Source organism: Haemaphysalis longicornis, unplaced genomic scaffold, assembly GCF_048455015.1.
Source record: "Haemaphysalis longicornis isolate Haplotype H1 unplaced genomic scaffold, Haemaphysalis longicornis Haplotype H1 scaffold_9, whole genome shotgun sequence".
NCBI classification, from domain to species: domain Eukaryota; kingdom Metazoa; phylum Arthropoda; class Arachnida; order Ixodida; family Ixodidae; genus Haemaphysalis; species Haemaphysalis longicornis.
The window spans coordinates 129,587,453-129,602,031 of record NW_027526460.1 but is presented as its reverse complement, the minus strand read 5'-3'; the positions used below and the strand labels follow the sequence as shown (position 1 = coordinate 129,602,031).

The 14,579-nt window shown below is 46.1% G+C and overlaps 1 protein-coding gene across 3 annotated transcripts in view; it reads right to left on the bottom strand.

The window, feature by feature from the left end:
• Nucleotides 1-372: 372 nt before the first annotated feature.
• LOC144153048 (solute carrier family 41 member 3-like) overlaps nt 373-14,579 on the bottom strand; it is a 280,541-nt gene continuing 266,334 nt past the window's right edge. For all 3 annotated transcript variants that reach the window (XM_077684684.1, XM_077684683.1, XM_077684685.1), the window contains 4 exons: nt 14,431-14,504; nt 5,692-5,823; nt 4,768-4,916; nt 373-2,553 (listed from right to left, as the gene is read on the bottom strand). In XM_077684684.1, the coding sequence (XP_077540810.1) occupies nt 2,395-2,553; nt 4,768-4,916; nt 5,692-5,823; nt 14,431-14,504 (514 nt within the window). In that variant the 3' untranslated portion in view covers nt 373-2,394. The remainder of the gene's footprint in view (nt 2,554-4,767; nt 4,917-5,691; nt 5,824-14,430; nt 14,505-14,579) is intronic.

Genomic DNA, 14,579 nt, shown 5'->3' with positions numbered 1-14,579 from the left:
ATTTCATTACCATCGATTTTACAACGCAGGAGATCAAGGTTCTAGAATCATGTGAAGCAATGTCCCATTTTTGCTCTTGAAAGTGAATTGTTCCTTGTTCAATGATACGCTGAGTGAGCAATCCTTGGTGCCATACTTTCGCTCTTTAGAACTGGCACTCTGTCGACGCAAGATTGCATGCTTTAGTGATGCGGAACCATGGCCTAATAGAATTTAGGTGATTAAAAATTACCATTCGAGTCTAGCAGAGGTTTGCTCCTGACTATGCAACACCTGCAAGACTCGCTGCGATTCGTCAGAATGGTTAGTATCTATGAATATTCACGCTTTGTTAATCCTTACAATGCATGCAATTTACACGGATCCACAGTATTCGGGTTTAAATTGTAGTTTATTTCATGTAAACAAATTAAAAACAATACAAAAACTCACGTTCCAAGTAAAAAAGTCGTTTTCCAGACGAACTAAACATTCAAAGAGAAGCACCGGAAAATGATTTAAAACAACTGAACGCTGTTCATGACAGCAAGTACAGCCGTTGTTGCACAAATACCGAAGGTGAAAGTAAAATAAACATGGTAATATAATGTCAAGATAAAACGCTTAACATTATTGTCGACATAATTTCGCTAAAACACTTTCGTGCCAACAAATATGTACACTGTAACGACGAAGCAATGAAACCTTTACAAATTATGCACAATGATGACGCAGTTATGCACGAAGTATATGCGCCTATAGACACCATATTGTGTATTTGAGGAATAAAAATATACATCTCTGCCACAATAAAACATATTTCGAGAATGTTTTCATGCCCGTATCAAGGTGACTTTTCTAAACTTCCTGCTCTTATGGAAGCAAAAAATACTGACTTTTTGTCTGTGCTATTAACACCGGGTCGTCAATACAGCCATACAAAATTAAAATTAAATTCCACCACGTGAACTAAACGCACTGTAATTTTGAGTTGAAAGTGCCATGTATTGTGTCAATGAAATATATACGATTTGAACTCGCTGTTATGGCTGCCATTTTTCGCACAATACAAAGCGTGGGAACGTCTCCGTTCGCACGAGGCCTACACATGTCCGCAAATAATGCAAATCACCGGCGAAATTTGGTTCGCCTCGGCGCTTGTATCACAGTTCTGCCCAACGAGGCGCTTTTCAATAACAACAGTAGTGAAGACCCTACAGGCTCCGCTCTGCAACGCAAAGCAGGCATCAAAGTGTGCGTACACATGTATTCTAATCTGCACCGGTTACAGTCATTTTAAGGCCATAGGTGTGGGAAATAATTAAATGCACAAACTTCTAAACTGTAAGCTTTAAGCACTTGTAAATGTAATTGATTTAAAATTTTAAAAAATTAGCACGTTTCGAAACAAACACTAATGTTATTTCTTAAAGTTCTTTTGACTTTGAGGTTAACCAGAGCCTAGAACAGTGTTCCAATAAGTTTGTTGTTTCTCAGGCACTAAGCATACTAATAAAGTAAGGTAAGAATGACCCAGTTCAGATAATATACACAAAAAAATGTTGCAACAAAAACTGAGGTAACTAGAACAAACATAACTTCTGAAGCAAGATAATCAATACATTCCTAAATTCCATTTATATCAAACTATCTTCCAATGGGCACCAAAAGGGACGGAATGCACAGCTTAAAGTAAATACAACATTTGCGACATCTCATTGCTTCAACCGCTCCGCACCAGTGGCCGTAGAACACGACAAAACTTTAGGCTTGTGCAAATGACTACAGTATTTGAAACAAAAGAACAGTTCTTCGTGGAGGGGAGACGGAAGTTGGCGTGCCTACTATGCTCTGCTCATGGCACCAAGTGAACTCCGTTGCACCAGCAAGAAATTTACGTTTTCCTCAAGGACCAATAACCTTTTTGCAGCAGTACGATACTAAAATTATAAAATGGTTCCGGACGAATGCTCGTTTATGTTTCCTTTGTAGTCGTCGCGTCAGCCAAGCAAGGTGCAGATAGGCAAGATAAACTGAATAAAACCTAAGTAAGCTTTCTTGACACTACTAGCCTGTATCATTGATATCGTGGACACTTTTTACGAGACAATTCCAACATCCAAGGAGAGCTTACTATCTTTATATAACGACCGCATGCGAGTGTAAAGGCATACGCGTTTCTTCCCTTTGCAAGGTGAAATGCTTGAAATACCTTGTAGCAGGCGGAAGTCCGTGACCGAGAAAACACGTCTTCATTAGGACGCAATACGACTTACCCTTCCCTTTGTGTACGTCGTAACCACCTCTGAATACACTAAAATAGCTTTTTGGCATAAATCGATCCGTACGCCCGCTCACGTGGACACTTCAGTCGCTTGGTACGGAAAATCGTGACGCGCGCAAAGTTGAGACCAATCAAAGGAACTCAAGAAGCCAAAATACGACGGCTAAGAGGCCTCCTCCCAAGAGATCACCAAGCGCAGTCAGGAAGGGAATGGCGGCGTTGTCCGGATCCACGCCCCGGGTCCATAGACTGTACACTAGTACCCGGGCCACGTAGAGCAGCACGCACACCTGTAAAAAAATAGGAGAACGTCTCTGCTGGGTATTTTTTAAAGGGGTCATGAAGACAAAACGCAACTTCGTCCAGATTGAGTTGACTAGCCTTTGTTAACTTACTCAGGCGTATTCCAACCACAAAATACGTGTTTTTAACCGAAAAAAAAAAGCAAGGAACTCAAATTTCGCGCTACAGTGACGTCATATGGACAGAAACGAGGTTATATGGGCCAGCACTGCAAACACCGCTATAAGTGTGTCAACTAGGTGTTCGAATTCCATTGATATGGTCAAACGGAACTAGATGCCCCATTAGAATCGCTTAGCCGTGTTTTTTTGGGGCGTCTTAAATCGGCGACTATCAATCAAGCAACCAATATTTTCTGATGTCACAAAGAAATCGACAGAAAGTTGCTTGGGACAGGGTCGCCACTGTTTATGTTTTCCTAAATATCTAGTACTTGAAGTTTGCGATAGTATGGGTATCATTGCTATCAGCACAAAGTATTCTTTTTATTGAAGCAAACTTTAATTTTGTCGTCATGGCCCCTGGTGACATACTAGAGACTACGCAGGATGGGACCCAATTCAATTTTTTGTGGTTTAACGCGCCGAAGCTACAACTGGGTCATGAGGCTCGCCGTAGTGAAGGGCACAGAATTAATTTTGAGCACCTAGATGTCCTTAACATGCGCCCAAATCTGTACACACGGGCAGTTTTACTTTCATTTGGAAACCTGCAGCGGAATCGAATTAACTGTGAGAGCAATTAAGGTCTTTAGAACTAGGGTCAAATTTCACTAAACAATAGCTGAAAAATGCGAATAAAAGCAATAGCTACCAAATGGCTATACCAGTCATAGCCTCTTATACTCTCATCTAAAGCTTAACCGAAAAATTCTACAGGGGTCTAATAACGCGCCAAAAAGCCCTGACAAAGCAGAACAAAAATTGAGCGGTAGAATTTATTATGGTCTTCATTTCTTGTGCGTAGACCAGGACGTCCGCAATGCTTAAAGAGTTATGACAGCTAAAAGTGAATGACTGATTTTTGTGCCTCCTGTTTCTTTTTATATCTGCTTGCTACTTCCCCATCTTTCTGGGCTACCAACAAATCGAATTTGTGGCAATCTACAGCGAGAGCGCTCCCCTCAGTCCATTCCTGAAACTTTCACGCTCTCGTGAGTGGTAGTCTATGCAACGCCTTGCTTGATGGCCGCGAAAGCAACGCGATAGGCTAGGCCATCGTGTATCGTAGTCTCGAATATCTTACCCGCAAGTTGAAGTTTGAGCTACGCAGTGTAGACACAAATAAAAATTTCGTACAGCAGGGCCACAGCCAGAAATATTTTTCGGAGGGGGTTATGGGTTATCGGAAGGGTGGAGTTGGCCGAAAGGATCATTGTGCCTCGCTTACGCACTGCCCGGAGAAACTTTCGGAGGAGTTCGAACCCCCCAACCATCAACCCCCCCCCCCCTTCCCACTGGCTACGTCACTGATGTATAGTCGCTTCATCTTACTTTGCTAACTATGATAGAAGCGTTGGTTTTGTGCATCCAGTGATATTTTCCCAGTAATCGAGTATGCGCGAATAACTCAATGCAGGATAAATACATGTGCTTCTAAATTTGGGCTGATTTATCAATTCTAGAGTCTGGAGTCTAGCTTCTGGTGTGTGCTTTAAGGGAAATCCTTCAGACATTGAAGAACAGCCTCCATATTTGCAATGGCTGCAAGAAAACGACTTCAGAGAATACTTATCCCTTCCCACGAGCTTTTCTTGTGTTATTGGGCGATGAACTAGTGTTCCCATATCTTTTTACGGAAAGCGTACATGTGCATATTCAAGAATGGCAAAAAACAGTGCAAAGGACGGGACAAGGTAGAACAACTGGACAGCGCTTCGTGCTGTTGTTCTTCCTTGTCCCGCCCCTTGCGGTGTTTCTTGGTATTCTTGAAAATGTGCCAACCAGCCCGAACATTTAGCTTGTTGGCGTAAATGTGGTTATGCGCAAATGTCAAAAACGCCCAGAGAATTAATCAAGGAAGAAATTAAGGAAGCAGTCACTAAAACAGTCAAATTCAAGCATTTTACCGTAAACCGTTCCGATTCTATCGCACGCACAGTGCGATGGCAGCTTCGACAAAAAAAGACGAGTGACCATGGGTTAAAGGGACACGTATTTGAGGAGCACTGGGTATAGGGTATACGGTGGTCTGCCGCTAACCTGGATGAAGGCCGCAGCGAGGTAGAGCCCCACGAAAGGCCCGTGGAAGGCTTCACCGTTGCCTTCCACGTTGTCGATGACTGCCACAAAGATGAGTTGACCAGGAATGAGTAGAAGCAGCAGGAGGCGCGCTGTTCGAGCGTGGAGGCCTGGGCCACAAAAAAGAAGAAACTTCGTCACCAGTGCGTCCGTGTCCAGTGCAGAATCCTCCTTTAAAAAGCGCGAAGCACCTGGATGCACTGAGTTCTTGCAAGTTCGGGTTCTGAAAAAGCTACGTAAAAAACTTTTGAGCTTAAATTCTTGCCCCCAGAATTTTCTACAACAGGGGTGATAGCCAGCATTCCCGAACAGGGCTTGTGCAACATGAGCGCTTGCCCTCATTAACTTCCCATCTGCCCTTTTTCTTGCTTACAGTGACGGTCATCCGGTACTGCACCGGAAAGAATGAATGGGGAAGTCTCTTCTACCCAATATTTCTGCCTCCACTTTTGTGCTCATTGTTCCAATGAAGCAAGAACTGCGTATTGTTTAGGGCGCATGGCACGGTTTACAAAAAAACTAGCCGGAATTCTCTATAAAAACAATAAAAAGAGATTCAAATACCTTTTCTTTGTAATTTATTCCGACTCCAGATGTTAGTTTTGTATGGTGTAAAATGTTCGTTGATTACGGTCTTGAAGCGTCATGGCAAGCTATTTTGTCAACTTAAAAACAGCTGTAACGGCAGCGACAATGGAACAGTGAATCCATTATTCTTGCAGAGCAATTTTCAAGCTTCCAATGTTTGCTGTACCTCGCACCTTATGTGGCGTTGTTTCGTTTGTGCAAGTCCCATCCAAATACAACGAGCTTGTTCTGTTCACGATTCATCGCCGAACAAACCGGAAGCGTTGTGAAACATGGTACGGAGAATTCACTACTTACAGCCTCCAAAGAAGACCCCCGTGATTCCCACGCAGCGGGTCTCGCCCGGTGGTAGGCCCCGTCTCTCGGCATTCAGGTGCAAGTATGTCGATATGCGGCTGGCTTGTACGGCCACCAGGTTTCCACCGACACCTATTGGGAAACAAAGCCACCAGCTTTCAGTAAACTCAAAGTAGTGATGCAGCAAAACGTGGTATTTGGCGTACCGTCAGCTGTGAGGCATTTACAAGGTATGATTGAATTTCAATACCCTCAGCCTAAACTTTTAGATGTATATGCATGCCGCATGAGGGGTAGTATGGCTGCTGCTGTAAAGCGGTCATAGATAACTTGAATAAGAATTCGCCCAAGTCACAAAACAGGGAATCAAGACAAAAATATTTACCTAGATACTAGGTACCTTGCGCGAAGAGACTTTACTGTTAAACTAAGACGCTTGAAAATGCCTTCGCCAAAACCTCGAACCAGGCTGTCACTAAATATATTAACATCAGTTTGTTCAAAGGTAACCGCATGAAAGAGGTAAGATAAATTAGAAATCCAAAGGAACATAGCAGGAAACACAAAGTTCGTTTGTTTGGCAAGCTCCTGCAATGCATGAAATATAGCCTTTCGTGCATAAAATCATTATCAATCTTTTTCTGAAAAACGCTTGCACAAATTCAAGTTCATTTGCATTATACGAATTTGGCATTTTAGACAGCATAATAAGTGCAAACTCCAGATTTATGCGAATGGAGGTAACAGTTAATACAGTAACCCGCCGCGGTGGCTCAGTGGCTAAGGCGTTGCGCTGCTGAGCACGAGGTCGCGGGTTCGATTCCCGGCCGCGGCGGCCGCTTTTCTGATGGAGGCGAAAAGCAAAAACGCCCGTGTGTACGAGATTTCGGCGCACGATAAAGATCCCCAGGTGGTCAAAATTAATCCGGAGCCCTCCACCACGGCGCGCCTCATCGCCTGCGTTGCGTCGGCGCGTTAAACCCCACAATCAATCAAATCAGTTAATACAGTACAGAAAAGTATATTTTACCTTTTGCTGTTATTCCAAATATTGAGAGCATCTGAGCGATATGGTGTTAGCTTACATGCATTAGCTTGCGATTGTGAGAAGTTGTAAATGCCATAAGTACTTTTAATCCTAGTAAGACATCTTTGCTGTCTTGTTGCTTCATAATTTTGGTGAACGGGTGTTCTGGCTATTGAGTGGATTTTGGATGATGCTGGTGTGAGGCATATTCTCACGGAGAAGATGACGAAAAGAGCAGTGGAGCGCAGTGTTGTGGGCCCAAGCTTGGACGGTGGTGTGGAGAAGACAGCCTGCGCAGGCTCTCTGGAGGCCGCATTAAGATTATTGTAAATACATCGTTCTCAACTGCAAGGTTTATGTCGCTTTCATCCTACCGTCGCGTAACAATGTCTATGGTCGTTTAAAAAAACAAATATGGAAGTTCCGCAATTCACCGGTTATCCTCCTGTTTCCGTTCCTTGTTTGCCCGGGCAGCCATTGCTTTAGAAGTGCTTGTTACTTGGTTATTGCGACTGTCCTTGGCCAGAAGCAAATGATTTTCAGGCGAACTTTGAGATGACCTTCATGCTGATGGGCACTAGTTTGGCACCGTGGCTTCAACAAAGGAACTAATTTTGAAACCCTGTGGCCACATCTTGACTGCCAGCGCGTTCATGCATGATGGAAACAATAGATGCCTTTAGCTGCGTGATGACATTTTCTAAACAGGTGTTAAAACCAAAATGTTTTTTCGGAGTTTTTGTACCACATGTTGAAAGTGACAATAAAAAAGCCCGACAAATACGCGGAACGTAAGCTAGGTGATATTGCGGTGTCAGTAACACCAACATGCCGGCTCGGCACAAAGCAAACCGAGTGACGGTGGTCTTGCAGTGCACACACAGAGAGAGAGCGATCAAACTTTATTCTGCAGCTCAAGTCCGAGCCGCGGAGTTATGAGTACTCGAAGGAAGGGGGTGTCCCACGGTCGTCCGACGGTGGCGGGCTTGGCGGAGGTGCACAAAGTGTTTCAATGTGGGCAGCGAAGAGGGACCACAGGGCTGCCCGCAGGTTTTCGGGAGGAGTGGCCCAGCTAGACCACAGAGTAGAGAATATCAGGGGGGCGTAAGGGGTTGGTCGAAAGAAATGTGGAAGACGAGGTCGCCCGTAGACAGCGTCCACATGTATGTTCATTGTCCGAATAGCCACGGCATACCTGACAGCGCGGACGGCCTGGTGACTTCTGTATGTAGTGGAGGAACAGATCCCAGGGGAGGGACAATCTGCGCCTGTCCAATATATGTAGCGTGTCTTCGTGACATGAATTTAGATAGGGAGGGAAGTACCATTCTTGCTGTGCGGAGGTTTCCGATATGTTCTAGGCGCCTTTTGTGATGCATTGCTCTATCCACTTTTGGATTGCATTCCTCAGGCCACGGCTGAGGACTGCCCGGGAAATGAGCGTCGCGGGCCACAGCGTGAGCTCCTTCATTAGCCTCTATGCCTTGGTGGGCAGGAATCAATTCAAGAAAAACATGTAGGTGGGATGAGCGTGCATGTATGTTGACAGGCTAGTGTGGACAGGGGATAGAATGCCATTCGAGGCGAAGCTTCGTAGTGCTCCCTGACTGTCCATGCAGACTGTAATGTGGTCGTTCCGATGCTGGTGAAGCATAATGGCTTCTGCGATAGCTTGAGTCTCTGCAGCTGTGGGAGAACGTTGACGTGATGTCGTACGTGAGCTGTGCAGGGGCCGACCGATGCCGTAGTCGTTGCATGGTCCACAAAACGGGCGTCAGTGTAGTAGGTGTCATGGATTGATTCGGGCAGGTGTTGAGCGCGAGATGCTCTACGTTCTTGATCTCTGGCTCGGCTCATGTGTTTGGTACGGGTAGCACAGTGATTCTTGGTATGCTCTCCCAGGGTGGCGGCGTGGGAATGAGGGGTAGGAGGTGGTCGTTGGGGTATCCGAGGGCGCGAAGAATTTCCCGCCCTTGCATTGAAGTTGTTAGTCGGTGGTGCTGAGATTCATGATAAACTGGGGCTCTTTCATCGAGAGTGTTGTAGAGAGCAGCGTCATTAATTAATGCCGTGGGGGCTAATAGAGGCACTCCAATTTCCATGCGGATGCATTTTCTGATGGCTGTTTCTGTTTTGTTGGCTTCTGTCTTGGTAAGGCACTGAAAACGGTATGCATACATGACGCGTGAGAACACGAGAGCTTCGACTACTTTGCGTAATTCTTGTTCTTGGAGGCCTTGATGGTGTCGCGTCACGTGGCGGAGCATTTGGTGAATTTCGTTAATTTGAGCAATTATGGATTTCACCCATTCTGTGCTTTTAGCGTCTTGTTGGAGGATGAAGCCCAGTACCTCGATGTGGCTACGGCTAGGGATTGGTAAGTTGTTTACTGTCAGAGTGATGAGGTTGCGATATTGGTTATTTTTCTTGGTTCTGTTGTCCAATAAAACTACATATTATGATTTCTCGTTTGAGTAAGTGAGTCCGACTTCGTGGGCGTGCCCGCTGGTGATATCGAGGCCCTGTTGTAACGTACTGCTCGCCAGGGCTACCCTTTTTAGATCAGAGTGTGATGTCAGCGTACATGGGATGTTGAAGGTTTGCGATAGCGTTCAGTTTGGCGGGGAGATTCTTCATCATCAGATTGAAGGGTGTTGGTGATAATATGGATCCTTGTTGTGTACCTCTGTGATGTGGGTAAAGCCGAGATGGCTTCCCATCGGGTCCCAAGATGCAGATGATTCGGTCTGTTAGAAAATTTTCAACGTAATGGAAAGTACGGATACCCGGTATACTTTCCATGAGGCTGAGAAGTATGGCGTCATGCAGCACATTGTCAAAAGCTTTTTTTATAGCTACTCCTACAATGGTGCGGAACTGGGCTGCACTGGGCTGTACGTATACGTCCTCATCCTCATGAATGCGCTTGGCAATGTCCTGTGTGCTCACATGCTTTCGAAATCCCACCATTGTGGCTGGCAGGTGGCCGTTGTTTTTCAGGTGTCATTCCAGTCTAGCGAGCATCATCATCTCCGTACGTTTTCCAACACACGATGTCATGGAGATAGGGCGGAGGTTGGCGGGTGTGTTGGGTGGTTTTCCTCATTTGGGGATGCGGGTAACATGATCTTTTCATTCGGGGGGTAGGTTTCCTGATCTCCAAGCCCGATTTATATGGTCGACAAGTTCTGCGCGTTTCTCGTCAGGCTGGTTGCGGATCATTCCATATGTAATTTTATCGGTCCCGGGGCTGTGTTGCGAGTGAGTTGACGCAGTTTCATGTTAATTCTCCGGGTGAAAAGTCCAAGTTGATTCCTTCATCCTCATCTTCTGGGGCTGATTCTGCGTAAATGATGTCGATGCGTGTGGTACTACAAGGGGGGTAGAGTGTGCTACGGATCTGTTATGTGATATCATGTGGTGTGCCTTTGATCGCTAAGTGAAGCCGTTGGACGGTGTATTTTGGTTTTTATTGTCCCAGTAGTGTGCGAAACAGTTGCCAGACCCTTACCATATGAAGCATGCCATTGAGCTTTTCACATACTTGAAGCCAATTTTGTGTGACTAACTTGTCGGCATACTCTTGGGCTTCGTGATGGAGGCGGTAAAGGCGTTTTTTAAGCACGCAGTCATCCTTGTCACGTTTTCAGCGTTTGACAATAGCACGGCGCTTTCTCCAGAGGGTAAGGAGGTGCTGGTCAATGTATGGATTGGATTCGGTGCGGGCTATTCTCTTGGTGTGTTTACATACCACTGTCAAGTTGACGTCGCTCCATTCCGCAAGGGGAATGCCGCTTGTGTCAATTTCTTGCAGGTGTTTACGGACATTCGGCCAATTCGTTATACTTGCTGTGGGCTCGTTTGATCGGTTTCTTTTTGATGACCGAGTGAGAGGGACACTTATTTGGATAATGTTGTGGTCACTACCGAGAGTTTCTTCGGTGTTGTCCCAGGCGGCGACTAGCGGACCTAGAATCCAGGTAAGATCCCTTTCAAATATTACATCTTAGTTTAGGCCACTACTATGCTTAGGCACTTTTAACCAGCTCCCTTCCACTCTCCTAAAACTAAATGAAATCTCGCTGCATGATACTGTAGTAGTTAGAGCTGACGCGCATATTCGCATTACCTTAAACTGATTGTCAAACATTTTTAACCTTGCCTTTGCTGTTGAATGCTCGGCGGTTATCTTCGACTGCTATTTCCTCTAATAGTATGCCGCAAGAATGTTTTATCAACGAACAATCTCACAACTGAGCTTTAGTTTTTAGTCTCGCTTGACCCTACTCCAGCTATTTCGCAATTTTCGATGTTGCTTCTACCAGCGTCATGTTCCCTACGTTTTCCCTACGTTTACAAACGGACAATAAAGATAACTGACTACCTGCATCGAAGAAGACTACGACTGATCGTGGTGCAGGAGTTTTGGAGCGAATACACATTTTCCCCATGTGCCTTTACCATAACTGACGACCGAAATTGATAATTCGATGCTACTTCGGGTCTAATTGTGGTCCCATTGACTACGAACCAGAAATTATAATAACTGTACAACGATTAATTTTGTTTTTGATGGTCAATTGCGACACGCATTGTATAAAATTCTCGAAACCACAGCTTTTTCGTTTGCCACATCAGTATGAGCAGGTGTTTACTAGATCGTCAGATGTTTTATTCTCGCAATGAATGGAATTTACGGGTTTTCCAGCAAACGTTAGACAGGAAGGAATATTTTCAGCCATTTCACATAACCTCGCAAAAGCTTGCGCGAAGACACCCACGTACCAGGGGAATGTGAAGATAGGTTTTGGAAAAGGCATTTTGCATTGAGTGCACCGCAGTATCATATATTTTGCAAGATCTTCAATCCTCTGATGCAACATTTTTCACTTATACATATCTTCTAGATAAGGCATGTTGTAGACATGAAACATATCTTGGTGTTGCTTACTGATTTATTATTCAATTAAAAAAGGTTCCTGGGCTTTTTTAGTGCGGAGGACCGGCTCACGAGTTGCGCCGTAAAGGAACGATTTTATTGTGTTTAAATAGGAGAACTGCGTTAGAGACGATTACGAATTAAAGCAATGACGTTAAGATGCACTAATAAATCTCCTAGTTTGGGATAACCTTCTGTTCTTAAAATTTTCTGTTATGGATTTTAAATTAAAATCAGCTAGCTGCTTGAGAATGGCACCCCATGTTTAACCAAAATAACTTACGTATCTACCTCAGTTTCAGCGGGCATTTCAGAGAGTAAAGCTGCCTTAGAAGCTCAAGTTGCCACATGTTGTTCTGTCAGGCCATTTTCAGAGATGTGCATACGGGGACAGGCCCCAGCCTATCTTCTATCGAGATGCGGTGGTAAGACAGTGACCAGCCGAAGAATTGGCCACTGAGAGAGGTAATGAACGTCCTTATTTTAACCTGTATGACAGGTTCGCGGCTGCTTCCAGTGTGCGGGGTACACCTTTAGCACGGGCCGCATCAACAGTCCTTTAAGCCAGCGGACTGCGGGTTTCGAGGGTAGAGCTTGGTCAGCGCTTCTTCCCAGGTTTCGCCAGTATAGTAGAGTGGTTGGGGGTGAGTAGGGTTTCTTCGAAGCTCATTACCATGTGAAATAATGAACCGGGTGCCGAGGAGCACTGCGAGGGGAAGCGAGCAGTTGCCAATACTGGGCAAGGGAGAAGTGCTTATAAAGAAAAGCTTTTATGGCTTTTCTCCTGATTTTACGGCAACTGCTGCTGCTGTTGCTTTCTTTCTTGGTGCGCCACTGGATATTATCGTACACCTGATAACGCTGGCCTCCATGTTCTCTTGTGGGGAAGGGAAAACAAGTCGCTGGGGAGGGGGGGGGGCGATTCCCGGGGAAGTTACGCAAGATGACGATGGCCTCCCCATAGTGTGCTTGAGCACCACCCGCGGTAGTGGCTTGTGGCAGAGCGCCCAGAAAAGCCCCAGTTGACCTGTGGATCATGTTATGTAAGGGGGTTTCACACGCCGGACATATGCGCAGCCGGACTGGTGACGTCGCATGACGTCACCAGACGGTCCGGCGGAAGGAAGCATTCACACAAAGGATAAAGCGAGCAGACGACGGCGCGAATGGAACAGGAGGCGATGGACGGTCAGAGCATACTCTCGATGCGTGAACCTTCTGCGCGCGGCGAGAGAGAGAGAGAGAGAGAGAGAGAGAGAGAGAGAAAAAGTTTATTTGTCCTTTAGGCTAAGGCCTCCTCATTCCAGGGGGCCACTGGAATTCCTCGTTAGTTGGTCTTCCAGGGGTCTAGCCGGGAAGGCGGGGTGGTTATGGTTGGAGTAACAAGGTTAAGGGTAGCGGCAAAGATGGACGCCGACCGAAAGCGTCGTTCCGTGGCGATGGCCGTAGCGTTGGACACAGAATGAGCCTCGTAAGATCGAGTACGTGCTGAGTGAGAATGCATATATGCAGGGAAGATGTAGAGCCCGCATTTTCTAGTTTTGAGTTTCCGGAATTCTTGTTTCTTTTGCTGTAGCTTCAACCACTCTACCTTTCTCGGCTCTCCGACACGTAACTCACGACGTTGTTGCGGGTACTTGAGGAACGCAGCGATCAGTGTGGCACCCACTCGTGCTTGCGGCTGACAAATCAAATGCCCCTGGCGCGAAAGCCTTGTACCACCGTGCAACCGCGCAGAAACAAGCACGCGATCTCGGTCAAGTGGCGATCTGATTGATTGATTGTGGGGTTTAACGCGCCGACGCAACGCAGGCGATGAGGCGCGCCGTAGTGGAGGGCTCCGGATTAATTTTGACCACCTGGGGATCTTTATCGTGCGCCGAAATCTCGTACACACGGGCGTTTTTGCTTTTCGCCTCCATCAGAAAAGCGGCCGCCGCCGCCGGGAATAGAACCCGCGACCTCGTGCTCAGCAGCGCAACGCCTTAGCCACTGAGCCACCGCGGCGGGTAAGTGGCGATCTCGATACGCTCCCCGCTGCTCAGAGCAGAGAGGCATGGTTGCTTGACTACCGACCCTTGTGCGTGCCAAAGCGCAGTATTTTGCTGTATTCCCCTGCCAGAATCGCGAGCGGAAAAGAAACCTCGCATTGCCAGTTCGCGTCGTCCTCGGTCCGGTCAGGAAATACTGTTTGAAATACCGCAGCATATTCACTTAGGGTCGAACGGAGCGGTCGAACCGTTCGTCCCTTCGTATGGACTCTCGTAGGGGACTAATGGTTGTGGCAGCGCAGTTAGTCCCCCAAAAGAGCAATGGCACTCCCCCGTTGCTGTATTTTGGCTAAGAATGCATATAGTTCCCCATTCGTGTCATAGCAGGCATGGCGAGCCGTATCGTTGCCGAGCGTGGCGCTTCGCCACCCGAAGTTCAAATCTTAGTGGAGAACATGGTTTTGAGAAAAAGATAGCATAAGCACGCTAAGGTGCACCGAGGGCACTCTTAATAGCTATATTAGAATATCCATAGTGCAAGCTCGTCCTTTATGATTATCCTGCACGCTTTACTTAAATGAATACGCTGCTGACCTTCTTTAACGTAAATAAAAGCTCACGTATTTCGGATACTGGATCAGTAACATACTGTTCGACACGAACATTCACACGCTCGTACAGTCAGATTGATAACCGCGCATGCACAGAAGCATATACGTGGGAACAACGGTATGAATATGCAAAGGAAGCCAAATAATCAGCCACTTCGGAAAAGCACTCACCGTTTATCACAGGTTGATAAGCTGCGAGGCCTTCGTACTTGTTGCTGGCGAATTCAAGGATGTAGCCTCCACCACTGAAAGAAAGGATTCAGGCACATACATTATATTTACAAACTTATGAGTCTTCAGGACCAAAAATCTTGTTATTT